The sequence below is a fragment of the Megalopta genalis genome, chromosome 6, assembly GCF_051020955.1.
Source record: "Megalopta genalis isolate 19385.01 chromosome 6, iyMegGena1_principal, whole genome shotgun sequence".
NCBI classification, from domain to species: Eukaryota; Metazoa; Arthropoda; class Insecta; order Hymenoptera; family Halictidae; genus Megalopta; species Megalopta genalis.
The window spans coordinates 17,686,052-17,705,438 of NC_135018.1; the positions used below are offsets into that span (position 1 = coordinate 17,686,052).

Here is a 19,387-nt window from a genome sequence, read left to right on the forward strand (position 1 = left end):
AAGCACAGGTGCCGTAAACGGAACAACACGCTGTCACAAAATATCTTCTACATCGTAAGGGTATCTGTGTGTAACACATAAGAAGAAGAAAATTGTACAATATTAAGTGATTTAAGTAAACAGAAAATATTTTTCTTTACATCGATGCGTTGCGTGAATATTTCTACACTTTCGGCAGGAGTCCTTACGATATCGTCGCTAATCGAAACGTCCTCTCCTAAGCGAATCATGGTCGACCGAAATCTGTAGAATCTATCGGATGTCGGATTTAATCAAAAATCTGTTGCGATTAGAAATTATTCGCGCGCGCGCCAAGCATCAAATTCGCGATCCAGTCGCGAGCAAATTTCGTTTCGCGCGATTGTTTCTGTTTTTTTTCCGAAGCGAGAGGAGAGACAGAGACGGATCTCTCGCGCGCAACCTTGGGATACGATATCTTCGGTTTATTGAAAGGGAAGTTGAACGCTGTTATTATCGGGTATGGTGTTACAGTCGCGGCCGTGGTGCGAGCGTGTGCGGCGGTTCTCCTTGCGAATATTCCGCGAACCGCAACAACGTCAACCGAGCTTCTCTTTGTCGCCATACACGCGACAGCATCCTCTATTTTCGTTTCTGCTCGTCGAATAATTGATTGTAAATCGGCGGGGTGTGTCCTCGCGCGTGTGATGCGTGCGATACGTGCGAACCGCGTGCAGTATACGCGCAAAGAGGCTATTTCGTGCGCGGCGCAAACGTTGAAAAACGGGTCGCGTTTGAAAACACCGAAAGAAAATCGCTTCTTTTGTCCGAAACGATTACATAACGTCGAGCTGAGCGCGTAGAAACGTCCCGAAGACTGTTCGATCGTAGTTGTAGTACGGTTGCGAGTGAAATCGCCGACGAAATCAAAATCGAGATCGCGTTAGACGATACCCGTTGTACGTTCAATTTGTTGCGTTGCTTTCTCTTCGAAAAATCGTGAGGCCGTTAGGCCGGACCGTGCTACTTCGAGCGAAACGAAAATATGTAACGTCTGACCGCGGAAGAAGATCGAAGCGCGAGAAGATTATACCGCCGAGACTGCTCCCTTTTCTCGTGGAACGATCGCCCGCCGAACGACTTAGCGACTGGTACGAACAGTTCCGACCAGATGGTTCGATTCGCCGATCGATCTCTGTACCACCGGTGATTCCCGAGAATTCCGGGACCGACCGTCGTGCGTCACATTTCAAGGATTAGCAAACCTGTTCCCTTATTCGCAACAGTTCGCCAGCTCGCGGCCACGTCTGTATTCCCTTTCCATGGCCGGTTACGGCCGCGGCGATCCGGTGTACCGATTTCGACGGTTCGCTACGTTCCCTCAAGTTTACGATCAAGGTGAAGGCGACGAACGGTGTGGTCGGCCGGAGTCCGGGAAGGCTGCGGAGGCGTAGGCGAAGGCAAAAGTGAAGGCGAGCCGCGCGTATGCGAACGCGAAGCGACGACGGCGAATAACGTGCACGTCAATTTCCGTTACGTAGGTGCTGACGGTTTCACGAACGCGAGCCCAGTCTTGACGTAACGCGGCGGGATCGACAGTGTCATGCGATACACGTGAACCTGTCACGCGGTGCCAGTGTCAATGCTTCGGTATACGTTCGCGGGAGCGGTTTTCTCGATCGACGATGGTTCGCGCCATTGTGTAATTATTTGTATTTAATAATATCTCGGCTACGCGGTTATAAAGTATCGAAGGATGGACAGATTAAGGCGCGCGAAAATATTGTTTTGGCTACGTCGACAGAGAGTACGCGGCGACCAAGCAGCGATAAGCATCCGGAGGCTTGCAACTATTGCCGCGTGCCGATTCCGAGAAAAGTGTTAACGCGATCTGTGATCCGCGATTGGACGGAGAGATTATTCGCGAGGGATTGTCCGCGCCGTAGAAAACAACGAGGGGGAAGCGCGATCGAGAGAGAAAGGGAGGAGCGGCGAGAATGTGATAATTGGAAGCGAACTCGTAACTAGTCTAGTCATTGATCGGTTGCGAGACGCCTCGCGCCGCGACGCCCTCTCTTCCCAACCCCAGCGTCCCCACCTGCTCGTTCAGGATCGTGTCAGACATTTAAGCGTCGTGACGGAAACACGCCTCCCTCTTTCTCTCGTTGCCTCCTTGTCCCTTGCCCGTTTCTCACTGCTAATCGTCTCTGTCCATCGCGCTCCTCTCTCTCCGTCCATCATTCTCTCTCTCTCTCTCTCTTCTTAGTCTCTCTCTCTCTCTTTCTCTCTTCTTAGTCTCTCTCTTTCTCTCTTCTTAGTCTCTCTCTTTCTCTTCGTAGTCTCTCTCCCTCTCTCTCTTCTTAGTCTCTCTCTCTCTCTCTGTTTTTCGTGCGCGCGCTCTCTCGCTCCCGTTTTCCCTCTCTGTCTCTGGTTCGCCGTTTCCGTTCGACGCGGCCGCGGCCGTTCATCGACTCGCGAGGATCTCGCGGCGACGAACGCGACTCGCTCGACCCTTGCTCGCGGAAACCGACGCAGAACGGGGAGAGACTTTTGGTGCGCGTTCCACGGGGAAAAGTGCCGCGCAAGAGAGAAGAAGACCCATTGTTTCTGCTCCCCGTCTCCGATCACGACGGTCGGAGGAAGGACGCGGTGCGGGACGACGACGCGGTGATCGAGGTCGGAGTGATTCCGTGTCAAAATGTGTCGTGACCCGTTGCAGCGAGTCAAGAAAAAATCGAACTGCGAGGCCTGACGCGTTTCCGCGGCGAGAAGACACCGACGACGACGACCGACGAAAACAGAGCGACGATATGTTTCAGCGCGAATGCTCGTCGACGTCGTTGTTCGCCCACCGCTGCCCAACGTCGTTGCCCGTCGTCGACCAGCCCGAGAACATGGTGAACGACCATTTCTAGGCCCGACTAGGTTCGCAGGAGAGAGAGAGAGAGAGAGAGAGAGAAAGAGAGAGAGCTTCTAGCAGATCGTCTCTATAAATCGGCCGAGTCCAGCGATTACACGAATCCAGGACGATTGTCCGTCGGTTGCCCAGGGCAACCCGTTTCGCGAGTTTTGTCCGGGATATCGAGCAGGAAACACGCGAGACGGAAACTAGGTCAGTAGGATAGGCGCGTAATCCGCAGCGAGGGAAACGGAAGACGGAAAGCGGAAAACGAAAAGAAAAAAGAAAACGGAGAACGGGAGCCGCGAGAAAGGAGAGAAGAAGAAAGAGCGGCGGTGTTCGCGTGCTAATCGCAAGCTATCGATCGGGGGCCGGTCGGGAGCGATGTTCTGTTTTCAAAGTCCGTTCACGCGGGCTTCCCGCGTGCTCTCGGCCCCGCTGTCATCCGGCAAGCCGAACGGCTCGACGATCGGCTCGACGATCGGCGCGATCTTGCCGACCGGCAAGACGCGCGCCGCACCGAAGTCCCGCGACGGGTCCAGAAGGCTGTCCGAGGCGACCAGCGAAGGTTCGAGCTCCTCGATCGGGTACATCGACCAGGAGCCCTCGATCTCGGACTGCAGCAGCAGCGACACGCTTCCCGACGTGAAAACCGACTACCTGGACCCGGTCTCCCTGTCGCCGGCGTCTTTGTCGCCCGGGTCGGACTCGTCGGTGCGGGTCGCGCAAGAGCCGCACGAGTCCAGCGATCGCAAGAAACTGCTGGAGGACGACGATGATCGCAGCCCGCCCCCGCGCTCCCTCGGCGCCTCGACGAAGAAGAGATCGCCGAAGGGCAACAACCGGTGCAGAAAGTTCTTACTCCGGCTGCGACCCAACGAGTCCTCGAGCAACAAGGAAACAAGGTTCCCCTCCGCGTCGACGTCCCCGTCCCCGTCCCCTTCGCCGTCTCTATCACCGTCACCGTCACCGTCACCGTCACCGTGCCCGTCCCCGTCGATCCCCGACTCGATCGGCACCGAGTCGGCGGACTCGTCGAGGAAGCGACGGGTCGTCGACGACTACGAGACGATCACCGGGGACACGGCGACCCTGTTCACCAAGTCGTCGCCCTCCGTTCTGATCGACTGCGTCGACACCGCCGAGCCGGAGGAGAACCAGAGGAACCGCAGACCGACCGCCGCGGCCTCGGAGAACGACATATCCTCGTTGCAGAACACGTTCCCCGAGTCGGAGACCGAGAACGGCTACCATCGGGAGGCCGAGACGGAAACGGAGGAGGGATCCTCGTTGCCCTTGAGTCCCGCGGGCCCTTTGACCGCCGAGCTGTCCTCTTCGTTGGCGCCTTACTACAACTTTCTCTGCGTGAACGGCGGCCCCATACGGCAGGAGATGACCAGCACCAGCTCGCCCCAGCTCTGCTCGGCTGGCAATCGGGAGTCGTCGAGCGACGACGCGTCCCGAACGTCCGGCAAGCCGCGCGGCTCCTTCGACGCTGGCGAGAAGTTCTCCCGGCTGAACTGCCTGGCACCCGAAGGTCTGGACGGATCGTTCTGCCTGCCCGCGGCCAGATCCTGCCCGAATCTGGAAGGCCGGAGCGCGGGGTGCTCGCCGAGCAGCGGCTCCTCGAGCTCCAGCCCCGGCTCGGGGCCGGTCGGGCCCAGGTTCAAACCGATCGAGGAGGGCGACATACAGCTCTGCTTCTTGAACCACTCGAAGACCCTAGTCAGGAAGATCTTGTCCAGCAAGTTCCTGAGGAGATGGGAAACGCATCATCTCTATCTGAACGACACCTGCGTTTCCTCTAAAACGGTAAGAGACAAGCCATGTGGAAACGATTCGACTCGGTTCGACCCGAATTTGCTCGGCGACAGCGAGGTCGGTGAAACGGCATACAGGTAAACGCCTGTTCGTTTGCAGCCCACGGGATTTCTTCAGCATCCGATACCGTACAGCAGCATGTCCGACATAAGGAGATACGCTGTCGCGAGATGGGATCCAACTTACAAAAACTGCCTGAGCATAGTGCTGCCGGACAGTTCTCTTCTTCTCCAAGCGAACAACGCCTACACCAGGGACCAATGGTATCATTCGATATTGTGGAAGGTAAGCGCCTTCCCTCGTCCTCGCCTCTCGGCGTAATGGTAACGGTAGCTCTCTGTTTCTATCGGATGTTATATGATATACGGTAATATATATCATACATTATTTAGAATTTAGAATTTTATTTAGAAATTTATTATTTCTATTATATATTATTTATATTATATATATATATATATTACCGTATATCATATATTATAACATCCGATAGAAACAGAGAGCCACCGTTACCATTATGCCGAGAGAGAAATAATAAAATTCTAAATTCTAAATAATATATATCATATATTATATATCATTATTATATCATGTATTATTTAGAATTTAGAATTTTATTTAGAAATTTATTATTATTAAGAATTTATATCATATATTATTTTATATATATAAAATATATATAAAATAATATATGATATAAATTCTTTCCAATTGACGCTCAGATTGCGCACAAAAATGGACGATTTGGGAAGAGACGTCGCGATTATTCTATTAGTTACCGATCATCAATGACTATAAAAACGAGCCGCGAGCCGCGAATCGTCCATGTTTGCGTAGAATTTGAGCGTCGATTGGGCGGAATTTACCGTACGTAATCTCGTTTCCAGTGGAGCATCTTCAAGTACCAACAGCTGGCGTCGTTGAACGTGCGGGAGGAAGTTATGGCGAAACAGTTGAAATCGATGGTGGACTTTGCTCTGTGGACGACGCTGCAGGACGAGAGGGTGACCGTGGCCCCGCTCGAGGCGGCGGCGAAACTGCTCGAGGATTCGCTGACGGAGGACTCCGATCAAGGAGAAGGAACCCCGAACGAGGAGACAGCTCGAGAGGAGACCGATCGGAAACACCGGGCCGAGGTCGTCCTCTACGTGGTGAGCCCTCTCCTCGAGAAGGTCGCGCTACCAGCGAATCTCGCGAGGGTTTTGATCAAGCTGGTCCAACTGCATCCTCGATCCTCCCTGGTCTCATTGATCGGACCGGCCATCACCAGATGCTTGAAGCATACCGTGGACTTCGGCAAATCGCCGGACATGAGGAAGCTCCTTCAAGTGTTCGTGGCCGCTCTGTACGAGGCGGAGACCGGCGAGAAAGCGATTAGAAACTATATCGCGTCCGTTCATGGGCCGGGAAGCGGCTGTCCACATCCGAGAGTGCTTCCTAATTTCGTGTCCGTTTGCGTCGCTGCGATTTTCCACAGGTTTGTTTATCGCGTTCGTGCTCCCTCCGTTGCATCGCGCGTTGAAACCTACCGACGTCATATCACCTCGCGTTTCTTTGTTTTCCAGATTCGACGCGGCTCGACGTTCCCAACAGGAAACCGACGGGACCCCGCCGCCGTTGCCACCGCTGGATTGCTACCTGTTCGTTCTAAACGTCGCGTAAGTATCCGAGAAGGTATAACTATTATAAGCTAAAACTATTAACTATTATAACTATTATAACTATTATCGTTGCTCGAATCGTCCTCAGATCGGAGTACGCCGACTGGCGACCGGGTTTGGGCGCTTTGCTGCAGCCGGTGCCCTTTCCGGAGGAAGCTCTGGCCATGAAGGAAGTCCAACAGTCTGTCCTGTTGTGCGTGATAAAACGGTTGGCGAAAGATTCGAGATGCGTCGTGCATCGCTTCCTGCTGCCGATCAGAGAACCGAGGCCCGGCTGGATCCACGTCGCCGTACCGTCGAGCCCCGCTTGTCCCGATCAGGGAGAGCTGTTCGGCGAAATGGTGTGTACTTTGTACTTAGAAACCGGCATCCGTTCTCCGGCACTAAAGTCCGATCCGTTTTCGATCAGCTGACGACGTTGCTGGCCTGTTGCTGCCGCCGCAAGAGATTCATAGGCTCGCTGGTGAAACAGGCGCGAGACGATTGCATACTTTTGGCGGTGAGAGGCTGCGAGGCCGCGCAAGAGGCTCTTTGCTTGATGCTGGAGTGGCACCTGCTGCCGAGCGAGGAGGCTCGACTGCAGATTGTGAACGCCCTCGAGTCGACCGTGTCCGGCAAGGAACGGTACGCCGCTCTGTGCCAGAGGCAAAGGAATTTGCAAGAACTGGTGCGTAAATTCACAGACTTTTATCCGCGATGTTCCGTTCATTTCCTATTTTGACCTATTCGATACGGCTGCGAAACAGCAACAAAAGGGCGGCCCGAGGAAACTAACGCTGCCAGTACGCGCGACCGACGCCGACGTCGCCATTCTGCTGGGCGGAGGTGCTCTCGGTAATCTGGAATGTCTCAGCCTGGCTTTCACGTCGGTGACCTCTGCCTGCGCGGAGCAGCTGATCAAGCTGCCGGCACTGAGGTACCTGAACCTATGGGCGACCCAATTCGGCGACGCGGGCCTGCAAATGATCAGCGAACACCTGCAGAAGCTGCAGGTGCTGAACCTATGCGAGACTCCCGTCTCCGACAAAGGGATCTCGACTCTAGCCTGTGAGCGTCTTCTTCTATCTAGCCGATACGGTAGACGGATATAGCTCGTGCGTTGACGCCGATCGTTTCTATCCGCAGCACTGACCAGCTTGCGGAAGCTGAACCTGAACAGCACCAAGCTGTCCGTACAAACCTTCGAGTCGCTGAAGAAGTGTCTGCCGGCGCTGCAGGAGTTCGACGTCAGGTACACGGAAGCCTGGTGACCAGAGGTTTCGAGTCGGCGCAAGCCGGCTAGTCTCGCTGTTGCCAGCAACGAGGACAACACCGGCGCCGACCACGTTCAAGAGAAGAGGCAATCTTCTCGAGCCGAGTAGACTTTTAGAAGAGTACTTAAAGAGATTCGATCACGGTTGGCGAGCGGATTCCCGCAAGTACGTTATATTATACGATACAATCTACGATATAAGCGATCGTCTTTCTTGTAATCAGGAAACGGCTCTCGCGGATACATGGTACTGTCACGATGGTAACCGTGTCTATCGAAAACGAGTGTCGCGAAGGAGAAAGAGTAAGCGTGACTAGGACCACGATAAAAGCCTGGACGCGATCACGGTTCAACGAAGAAAGGCGACGCGAGCAGAGCTTCCTAGAAGCCTTGCATACTGCCTAAAAAGTTGTTTGTTGTTAGAGGTACCGAACCACGGGCGTGTTACGGGACGCGTCGAAGTTGGAGCACCGAGAGCGTTTCCGCGAGACCGCGAAAAATCGGCGTCGACGCGAGCGCGAGCGAGATCGAGATCGAGCGAATATTATATATATATATATATATATATATATATATATAATATTTCATCGCTCGTCTACTCTTGTTTTTCTCGTGCTCGCGAATTTGCCCATTTCTCGCCAAAAAAAAAGAAAAACACTTCGACTACCACGTGTATACAAGACAACGGACAATGGAAGATGTAAATACTGGTTTATTAGAGTTTTCTTCTGTTCGAGAGAACAGAAGGAAGCAAGGATTGATCCACGTTCGATGCTTAATGTTCAACAGGTATCACGGAATCTCGTGTTCTTCGGTCTTTCATTTCGTACATACGATCGGGATTTATCCGCGCAACGTGCATCTGCTCGTTCGAACAGCCTTCTCGATGTGGATTAAGGCCATAGTCGCGCAGAAAAAGCGTCGAAAACAAAAAACCGACGTTGATCGTCCAATCTTGTTTTTCTGATTGAAAACAAGGATAAATTAGCCCGCGTAGAAGAACAAGAAAAACAAGTATGTACCGCGGAGAAACAAGAAAATATGATCAACGTCCGTTTTCTTTTTTCTCGGCGCTCGTGTGACCCAGGCCCGAGGGAGTAGAGTCGAGACTTTCATTTTCGAAAAAAACAAACCGGAGCACGTTGATCGTCGCGATGGATCGGAACTGATCGCCGACCGGACGTAGTTTTACCAAGGGAACAGAGACGTTTGTTCGATTGAGAATGATTTTCGAATATCAAAATAACACCGGTTAGAATTCTACGAACGTGTCGCGCAACTCGATTTCGTTATGAGTCGCCGCGACGCGTCGAAGTAGAAAACCGGACAACACATGTTCAGCGCAATCCTTCCTCGATATATTATATTAAATTATATATATTATACTGTATTATATTCTATTATATTATAAATACTTCCACGAAACGGTAGACCACTGTTTTCGACGTTGAGAATTCCGTAAAATTTCATCGGCGCGCTTCTTATATTACGGCCGAAGCTTCTCGCCGATTCCCCGGTTTAGATGGGCGCGAACAAAACGGAGAACGAAACAGAGACTCATTCGAGGAGGGTTCGCCGAGGAGAGAGAGAGCCTTCGAAACCTTTATTCCTTGAGATAACGCTCAACTGCCTAAGAGTTCGAGCTCTGACCACTGCCAAAACGCGCGCAATCCGAACGGAACGAGATTGCGCCCGTTCGTATCGTGTTTTCTCTTTAAAGCGAGTTTTAAGCGAGTCCTATCGAACGAATTTTACTCTGGATTCGGAAGTAGCTTAAGACGGTTAAATCTTCGCCTTTCGAATATCGTGTATCTGGTCATTGGGAAGCCTTGACGGTTCGGTCGATCATTGTCGGCGGCTATTAGCTTTATTCGAAAGTTCCCATCTGTGTTTCATTCGATTCGAGGTGAACGTATCTTATCCGTAACGAAAATGTTCGAATCAACGGGTTGGGCGAAATACAATCGCGCACCTCTATTTCACTCTACATAGACTATTATAGTATTTATCGTTCGCGTGACAGAGTAGAGACGTCTTTCGATGGGGGAAGATTGGGAACTTTGCCGTATAAATCTGATACTCTCCGTTGCGCAGGCTCGAACAAAATGGCGAGTTATATAGTTGATAGGTTCGCCGTTTAGGCGGTTTATTTCCTTTCCGACAATGTACATACTTCAAATACATGTATACGTATAATATTACTGTTGAAATTAGATATGGTTTCTTTGTAATCGCGAATCGATGATGGCCGCCTCGTTGTCAGTGTACGCGCGAAAAGTCGCTACGCAAGCAGTAGAGTGGCGACCCATGCGCAGGGAGTTTCGCACAACAACGACAGAGCCTCTGTCCGATCGTAGCTCGGAATTGTAATGTTCGCCCGGTGGACACGCTATGCCGCTGTGCGGAACTCTCGCGCATGCGCCGCCTGCCCCCCACTCCTCGCGTAGCAAATTTTCGCGTGTACGCTGCTCGTCAGCCTCGGTCCGTCGCGTTGTCGGTTCTTCCACGATAGCCGATGCGTTCGCGAGCGATTCGAATCGTCTCCGTTTCAATACCTAACGAATTCGCATCGAAAGCAATTTCCATAACTTTCAAAGTACAAATAGCGAGTGTAGATGTTTCCAAAAAAAAAAGAAAAGAAGAAAAGAGAACAAGTCGGTTTCCATCGGACAGAAACTCGACGGCTCGCGAACGTGTAACGCGCGTTAGGTTGTCTCTGCTGCGATTCTCCCAACGACGACTCGTCCATGTTATTGTACTCCGACCTTTTATCGATAATTTTCCACGGTCTGCGATAGCAACAGCTTCCGAGCAATGTGTTTTCGGTTGATTGTTTCATTCCCGCGGTTAAAGGACGACCTAATGAAACTCGATGTTTATGCGAACACCTTCCAGCAATCGAAAGAACAGCGTCGCGAGTTGTTAGGAGTGTAAAGTCGATAAGCTTATAAGGCACGATAAGGAACACCGGAACAACAACGAAGTTTCTTTGATTCGATCGTTTGAAATTAAAAAAGAAAATTCAAGAAGCGTCGTGACAGACGGATTGCTAATGCCTGACGCTGTCGCTCGGCTCTATGGCTATCTTGGACTGCAAATCGGTAGACAACTCGTTCCATACCGACTGCGGCACGGTTTCTGAAATCAAAAGAACGTTGGAAAGTTGTCGATAATAAAGGGAACAAGGTCTGTAACGAGCGAAAGAGACGAAAGATGATTAATTAACACGTTGAATGCCACGGGGGTCACCGGTGACCGGCACTTAACTTGGCGGTGACGCCATGGGGGCCACCGGTGACCGGCGCGCCCAAATTGATAGAAATATATATAATTTAAAACAGATGTCAATGTCTAAAATTTTGTATTATTACCATCGTCGGTTCAAACAGTGACCACTGTTGCAATTAACATGTCAAACATGGTTATACACTGTAACTTATCTATTGCAGATAATATTTCAACATTATATGTATCGCATAAAAGAAAATTCATCGCGGCGCCACGGACAATTTCTGTAAAACCGGCGTGGCATTCAACGTGTTAAGAGTGAAACGTGTCGCGATCAGTGCAGTCAGGAAAATTAACTACGCAAGGCGACGCGTGCGCAGGGAGTGGATCATCCTACCGGATAAACATTGTAATTCTGAAGCACAATGGCAACGCGACGAAGAGCCCCGGTTCGATCGTAGTTCAGAATTGTCAACGTTCACTCGGTAAACGTCCCACACCGCTGTGCGGGACTCCCTGCACATGTCTCGTTTTTCTTAGTTGATTTTCATGCTTGCACCGGTCGTGAGTCGTGAGTCGCGAGCAAACCCACCGACCGGCGACAGTCCTGGATAATTTGTTGGACCGAAAACCGACTTCTTCCACTCGTATCAGAGCTATCAACGTAATAATGTCAATTAATATCGATTGAATTTACCTACCGGTTAGCACCTCTATACAATTGAAAATGTAACTACACGTTCAATGGAAAGAAAATAAATATCCTCGTTTCTTTTCTCACCTTTACACGTGTACAACAGATTCGACCAGGTGATCTTTTCCTGGGAGAAGCAGTAGACGCCGAGCCGGCCTCCCTTCAGGGTCGAGTCATAGACGTTCCCGGAGTCGGCCATCAGCTGTTTGCCCTGGTACAGCCTGAACCTGATCAATCCGATCTGCGGTCTATGGAGAAGCTGCCATCTGTACGGAGTCCTTTCTTTCCAGCCGATTTTCATCGGGTCTCTCCAGAGTATCTTGACTTGATCCCGGGTGTCCTCGTTGTGCCAGAGGCTGTTCCTGAGTTCTTCTCCGGGGCCGGTGTTCGAGTCGACGAGCTTCAGCTGAATTCCTGGCTCCCCGACCGCCCGGAACGGTGACGGCATCCAATACGGCTGGTGTCTCTTCTTCCACATGACGACATAGAAGCGTCGGTTGTCTTGGTAAGAGAACACGAACCCAACGAAATCGTCGTCGGCGTCGTCGTCCACGAAGAACGTGCCCTCGAAGTCCACGCCACCGAACACATCCGGACCTAGGGAAACACCAGAGTCACGCAAACGATTCTCCTCTTCTTTCTTTCTTTCTTCGCAGTGGTCTCTCGTTTTTAAGTCCAACATTACCGATAGCGATTCCAGGATCACTGTTGGCCAGCTGCTGGATCTCGGCGCCGCCATGATTGATCCTCCAGACTGGGTCGGACTGGGCCGTTCCGAATGGATCCAGAGCGATTGTCACGTACTTCCGGAAGTCCGTCGTCCAGATCAAGCTGTTGTTCGGACAATTGTCCTGAACATTGATCACGGTGTCGTTGTCGTTGTCGTTCCAACAGGCGTCGCCGATGTATTCGTCTGAAAAGATGTTCACGATCAAAGTTTGCCCGGCGTTGGCGGACACCGTAATCCTCTCGATGCAACTTACGATGGCTGTGACGTTGGTTCGGATTGTACACGTAAGGACAATTGTCCCGATGGTTCGGCACTCCGTCGTTGTCGATGTCGTCGTCGCACTCGTTCCCTATGCCGTCGCGATCGTCGTCGTTCTGCCCCGCGTTCGGTACGTCAGGACAGTTGTCTCTGTCGTCTTGAATGCCGTCCCTGTCCCTGTCGCTGTCGTTGTCGCAAACGTCGCCCACTCCGTCGCCATCCTGATCCATCTGGTCCGGGTTGGGATTGAAGGGACAATTGTCACAGGCATCGCCGATCCTGTCTTGATCCGAGTCGATCTGATCCTCGTTCTTGTTTCCAGGACAGTTGTCGTGGTTGTTCGGCAGACCTGGAAATTTGAATGCCCTGACTACTCGCTCAAACGAACCCTTCGGGGGGCACACTTGTGTAATAACATGAAAATTAAATGTTTTTCTTTTCATTTTTTTGTTTTTCTTCTTATATTTCTATATTCTTATATATAGATATTATAATATATTATAATATAATATATATATAATTATATTATAATATAATTATAATTATATATTTATTATATAATTATAATTTATTATATATTAATTTACTAATATACTAATTTATTATATAATTATAATTATATTTTATTGTAATATAATATATATATATATATATTATATTATAATATAATTCTATATTCTTCTAGAATTTTTGAAAGACAAGCGCAAAGAGAAACCTTGAAACTGCGCGAAAAAATTGTTCAATCGAATTTCTGTTACTTCTTATTAACCTTTTAGGTACGGCTGAATTCTGCGCGAGACTATTTCTCTGGACGGCAGAGTCTGATATGTACTGTACAGAGTGTCTGTATATTGTTAAGATACAGTTATATTATTAAGATAAAAGTCTGTATATTGTAAATCGATGTGAAGACAAAAGAAGCGTGAAACAATGCATATGAAGACGATTATTTGATTCAAACGATGACCGAGTGAGCTACTAGAGTAAGCCACTATAGTGGTGCGTCGTTCAGAGAGATGACATCCGCGGAAGCCACTATAGTGGCGCGTCGTGCCTAAAAGGTTAAATTAAATTTCAAATGTATTATACTTACAATTTAAAATTGAATGAAAAATTTTAGTCTGTTGTTGCAAGAGCATGGAGTAAAAAATTAACACGAAAATCCCGGAAACAATGTATACCGTCGTTGTCGATGTCGGGATCGCATGCGTCGCCTACGCCGTCATTGTCCGTGTCCTCCTGCCTCGGGTTTTTGACGAACGGACAGTTGTCGCACACGTCACCGACCGAGTCCGGTCCGTCGCGATCCATGTCCTCCTGGCCCGGGTTCGAGATCAGCGGGCAATTGTCGGACAAGTTCAGCACGCCGTCGTTGTCGGCGTCGGGGTCGCAGGCGTCGCCCATTCCGTCGCTGTCGGCGTCTTCCTGACCGCTGTTCGGTATCAACGGACAATTGTCCGCGCGACAGTGATGTTCGTAGCACCGCAAGTTACCGTCCGGGATCCCGTCGCTGTCCCGGTCCAGTCCGCAGGCGAGTCCGTTCCCGGCCCATCCGACGTGACACTGCAACCGATAAGCGACATTTTCCGTTTCGACTTTCCGTTTCGTTGTTTCGTATCTCAGACGCGAACTCAATGAATCCAACTACCCTGCAGGTGTAGCGATCGATGTCGATGCACACGCACTCGGCGTTCTCGTCGCACGTCGTCGTCAAATCCGCGCAGATATTGCCCATGCGGCGGCATCCTATCGTCTGGTTACCCACGTAGCCCGACTTGCACGCGCCGCATATGTACGAGCCCTGAAACGATTCCAACGATACATGTGAACATGTAGACACCTTTTACATCGGCACGGTGTTTTTGAAATTTTTGACCGAAGGAGTTGAAATTTTTTTCGACACTTTAGAAGCATTAGTTTTCTGGACAATGATGGCAGAACATTCGTGCGATATTGACAGTCGAATGGAACGACTAACAAAATAGAATATATTATTATTATATTAATATAATATATTATATCATAATATAGTAATATAGTAATATATATTATATTATATAATATATATATAATAATAATATAATATATATATTATATTATAATATATTAATATATTATTATATATTTTTAACTTTCTTGCCTGATCCTGCAGCAAAAATTGAAACAACGTCTTACGTAGATCTTTGCGATTTAGTTAGTTTGCTGAAAGTCTGTAGTTCGTAGTCTGTGTTAACCGATTTCGTGAAAACTTTCGACGTGTACACCCCTGATGAAAAATATTCGACCACCCGCGATAACATTTTTAAAGGTGGACTGAACGACATAACGGTTGTAACGAAAATGAAAAAAAACGCATTTCGTAGATGTCGGTAACTTATCTGCATACCAAAAATTTCATCAAAATCGATCGACGTCGTTGCGAGCTGCAAACAATTGAAGATGGTGAGAATCGCAGTTCTTTTTTACGGATCTCGACCGAAAACAGGTAATTTTTACATCTTCCAGTGAACGATCTTACATCTTTTCGTTTTTCCCGAGAAGTTATTCCGTTTTAATAGGCGTCCACATTACAGTAAATTCTCTCCGATCGTACCTCAGCTTCCAAATCGAAATGGACAATTTTGAATAATTGTCGAGTATCGGCGACTATGAAAACGAGCCGCGAGGCTCGAACAATCGTACCGTCTCTTCCCAAATTGTCCAAATATATAATATATAATATGTATAATTGGCCCAAATATATAATATATAATATATATATAATTGGTCCAAATATATAATATATGATATATATATATATATATAATTGGCCCAAATATATAATATATAATATATATAATTGGCCCAAATATATAATATATAATATATATAATTGGCCCAAATATATAATATATAATATATATATAATTGGCCCAAATATATAATTTTTGTTCAGAAGCTGAGAATCAATTGGAAAAAATTTACCGTGCACGTATTCGTCCATGACTGTATATGTATACCTCTGTGTTGATGCACTCCGAGTTCGGATCGCAACCACCATGATTGATCAGACACTCGTTCACGTCCTGGCAGACCTGCCTGTGGCTCTCGGCATAGGACAGACCGACTCCCTCGACGATATTGCCCTTGTATCCTCGTGGACAGGGATCGCATTTGAATCCAAGATTCAGTTTGACACATTGGACCCCGGGATGGCAGGGATGGGCCAGCTCGCACTCGTTCGCTATGCTGCACGTCACACCGTTGCCCGCGTAGCCTTTCGGGCAAGTGCCGCAGCTAAAACCGTCACCGTTTGGGTTTATTTCAACAGGGATCGCCGATATCGGTAAGTCGGCCTGTGCAATTCATCCGGAGGGATGGCGCCACAGATCGCGCGGTCCCTGGCCGCATTTGAAATTGAAAAGGTCTATCTCTCCGAATAATTAGAATTATGACGGCGCACGCGATGGCCGATGACACGCGACCGTAGTAAGAATAAGCAAGTCGGCTTCGTCGCGCAAACGTTGTTCGACAAGATACAGCAAACTGTGGTAGAGTTTACGGAGAAGCTTCCCGAAAGGTTCCACGTAGATTCCGATCCTCTAGCTTGCCGTATCCTGTGCATCGATAAGCGCAGCGGTGCTCGCTTAGCCCAGTTATATAATATTTCTCGCCTCGATAATGGCCGCTACAGAGTAGAAAATGATGCAGAGTATAGAGCGTGGACCAGGGGTGTCAAACTCGCGACCCGAGATGAACATTTTTGATGTCAAGTATCAGGACGTAAACAAATAATATATATAATAATAATATATAATATATACAATATAATATAATATATATAATATATATACAATATAATATAATATATATATAATATATATACAATATAATATAATATATATATAATATATATACAATATAATATAATATATAATAATAAAATATATATAATAAACAATAATATATATAATTTATATATGTTTATTACAATGTACTAGTCAAAATAAAAATATTTGTTTCTATGAACATTGATTTTCTTTTTTTTTTGCAGCCCACCTAAAGTTAAGCATTGTTTATTCGGCCCAAGTTAGCTTTTGAGTTTGACACCCCTGGCGTGGACGTTTCAATTGGTTAACCTTTTAGGTACGGCTGAACTCTGCGCGAGGCTATTTCTCTGGACGGCAGAGTCTGATCTGTACTGTACAGAGTCTGATACTGTATATACAGGGTGTCCCACAAATGTCTCGCAATCCGAAAGTGGCGGGTTCCTCAGGCCATTCGAAACAACTTTTTCCTTTACAAAAATTTTCTCCGAGGCACCGTTAACGAGTTATCAGCGAAAAACAGTGACCAATGAGAGACGAGCTCGGCTGGCGCGAGGCGATCGAGCCAATGAGTGGAACTGGGCTTCGCGCGCTGGTTGGCTGGGCCGCCTCGCGCCAGCCGTACTCGATTCTTATTGGTCACTGTTTTTCGTTAATAACTCGTTAACGGTGCCTCGGAGAACATTTTTGTAAAGGAAGAAGTTGCTTCGAATGATCCGAGGAACCCGCCATTTCCGGATTGCGAGACATTTTTGGGACACCCTGTAGACTGTTGTAAATCGATCCGAAGACAAAGGAAGTGTGAAACAATGCATATGAAGACGATTATTTGATTCGAACGATGAGCGAGTGAGCTACTAGAGCAAGCTACTATAGTGGCGCGTCGTGCCTAAAAGGTTAAAAGGACTGCGAACAAAGTTGGAGGCTGTTCGCTAAGCGAACACCGCCGTGAATAGATGGAGCAACCTATCGAAGACGTAGGGGAAGGCGAAGAGTATGGTACCTGTAACCGTCGACGCGGTTATAACAATTAACCCCGCGGAAACACGGATTGCTCGCGCAAGGGTTGGGCAGCCTGGTGCACTGACGTCCGTCGCCGGTGTACCCGGGCGGGCACGGGCCGCACCTGGGCCCGTGCAGGGTGTCGCGACAATCGGCCCCCGGGAAGCAGGGCGACTTGTGATCGCAAGTGGACGGCGCAGGCGTCACGGGCGTAACTGTGGAATCGAGAGGATCAGGGTTGATCAGGAATTGCTTATACGTGGTAGCCCGGTTTATTACATTCTTTTCATTTCATCCAGCAAGGTACATGTGTGTGCGTGCGTGTGTGTGTTTATTGCAGACGCGAACGTGTCGCCGCTTTGTACATCGGTGTGTGTCGTACACGATTTAAGTAAATTATATGCAGATATATATGTATATCGACGAATCCAGTTAATAAATGTATATACGTTATGATATATATATACACACATACGTTATAATATATGTATATGTATATATATATACAGGGTGTTCCACAATTATTTCAACAGCCGAAAATGAGGGGTAGGTGAGTGAGGTCATTTGAAGTAACTTTTTCCTTTGCGAAAATGCGAACTGCGGCTTTGTTTACGAGTTATTAACGGAAAACACTGACCAATGAGAGGTGACGGCGCGAAGTTCGAGAGCCCGCAGCACGAGGCTTTGACAGATGGTCGTAGCAGTGATATTTTTCAGAAAAACGCTGTCCACCTTTACTTTAGAACGTCTGAAGAATATTTACTAATTTTTCGGACCCGAAATAGTAAGTAATTTAACCGTGACGACTGTACACCTTGCTTAAAAATTTCATACGTCATCATGACCTTGACATATCAAGGTTATGTCGAGGTTATGTCAAGATCATGTCAAGGTTATGTCAAGGTCAACGTATGAAATAATTTAGATAATATATTCGGCTGTTAAAATAATTGTGGAACACCCTGTATAACATGTGGCATGAACGCTTATCTTCGATATTTGGTCGCTCAAATAACCTTGACATAACCTTGACATAACGTTGAAATAACCTTGATATGTCAAGGTTATGTCAAGGTCATGTCAAGGTCATGCGAAGGTTATGTGAATGTTTTCCGTTAATAACTCGTAAACAAAGCCGCAGATCGCATTTTCGCAAAGGAAAAAGTTACTTCAAATGACCTCAGCTGCCCCTCATTTTCGGCTGTTAAAATAATTGTGGAACACCCTGTATGTATCGTATATGTATATCGTTGAGAACAATCGTTACTTTGCCGGGAGAATGCGAGAACGATCGGAGAGACAGGAGCAAAGAGGTCTCTCTTCGTTGATAATTAATAATCTTTCGATACAGCGGAACTTCACTCACCGGGACGTTCGTAACAGCCTACGCAATTTTCGATCAGATGTCGTATACTTTGCATCTCGTTTCTCTGCAAACGAGAACAACACGTTGTACGATTGTACAAGAGAGGATACGTTAAAATTTGAGAATTAAGAAAACGTTACGGTTTCAACTTCGCGAAGCTTCGCCGGAGAATACTCACGTTCGATGTGACCTCCCTGCAGATATGTTTGACAGCCTCGATCAACTCGTTCAGAGTCTTCACTATTTGGCTATCGGTGAGACACGCTGCAAACCAAACGCGTTCGATCGTTTCGGTTAAAAATGTTCGTGTTCGAAGCCGAACGGAACAAAGCGCTTTCGATTACCTTTCTCGTCCAAGCTTTGGATCGCGATGTCCCCCCTCCTCGGTGTTCTCTTATCGATCCATCGATCGGCCAGCTCCCGATCGAGCTCGATATCGTCCAACGAACTATATCTATCGTGGCCGCCGCCTTCGGACGCGCGTTTCGCGTGCCGATTCGCATGTTTCGGACAGTTCTCATCCTTGAACGCGTCGTCGACGAACGGTGATCGATACACTTTCGCTTGGCATTCATCCTCCCACAACTAAAAAAAAACGCGACCACGATCAACGAACGAATTGTTTGCGAATCGAATTTCGTGGACAAATTTCCGGAATTTCTCCGATCCGCCCAGGCTCCGGTCGATCGGGCAGAATCATAAATAACTTCCG

At 48.2% G+C, this 19,387-nt stretch overlaps 2 protein-coding genes across 5 annotated transcripts in view; one reads left to right on the top strand and one right to left on the bottom strand.

The window, feature by feature from the left end:
* The window catches only part of LOC117228148 (dipeptidase C), a 20,996-nt gene extending 9,391 nt beyond the window's left edge, over nucleotides 1–11,605 (top strand). For 2 of the 4 annotated variants that reach the window (XR_013033621.1, XR_013033623.1), the window contains exon 10: nucleotides 9–139. Coding sequence is in view for 1 of the 4 variants with exons in the window: in XM_076522685.1 (XP_076378800.1) it covers nucleotides 3,242–4,669; nucleotides 4,778–4,963; nucleotides 5,566–6,155; nucleotides 6,244–6,336; nucleotides 6,428–6,680; nucleotides 6,749–7,006; nucleotides 7,086–7,386; nucleotides 7,465–7,589 (3,234 nt within the window). In the remaining 3 variants the exon portion in view is untranslated. Of the gene's footprint in view, nucleotides 1–3; nucleotides 4,670–4,777; nucleotides 4,964–5,565; nucleotides 6,156–6,243; nucleotides 6,337–6,427; nucleotides 6,681–6,748; nucleotides 7,007–7,085; nucleotides 7,387–7,464 lie in introns of those variants that run through there. The other 2 variants (XM_076522685.1, XR_013033622.1) reach the window with 2 other exon arrangements.
* The window catches only part of Tsp (Thrombospondin), a 13,698-nt gene continuing 4,015 nt past the window's right edge, over nucleotides 9,705–19,387 (bottom strand). Inside the window, exons 4-14 of the mRNA XM_033483874.2 lie at nucleotides 19,020–19,260; nucleotides 18,854–18,939; nucleotides 18,676–18,739; nucleotides 17,311–17,524; nucleotides 15,501–15,777; nucleotides 14,150–14,302; nucleotides 13,683–14,064; nucleotides 12,497–12,850; nucleotides 12,199–12,426; nucleotides 11,601–12,110; nucleotides 9,705–10,729 (exon numbers count right to left, since the gene is read on the bottom strand). Of these exons, the coding sequence (XP_033339765.2) occupies nucleotides 10,641–10,729; nucleotides 11,601–12,110; nucleotides 12,199–12,426; nucleotides 12,497–12,850; nucleotides 13,683–14,064; nucleotides 14,150–14,302; nucleotides 15,501–15,777; nucleotides 17,311–17,524; nucleotides 18,676–18,739; nucleotides 18,854–18,939; nucleotides 19,020–19,260 (2,598 nt within the window). The 3' untranslated portion in view covers nucleotides 9,705–10,640. The remainder of the gene's footprint in view (nucleotides 10,730–11,600; nucleotides 12,111–12,198; nucleotides 12,427–12,496; nucleotides 12,851–13,682; nucleotides 14,065–14,149; nucleotides 14,303–15,500; nucleotides 15,778–17,310; nucleotides 17,525–18,675; nucleotides 18,740–18,853; nucleotides 18,940–19,019; nucleotides 19,261–19,387) is intronic.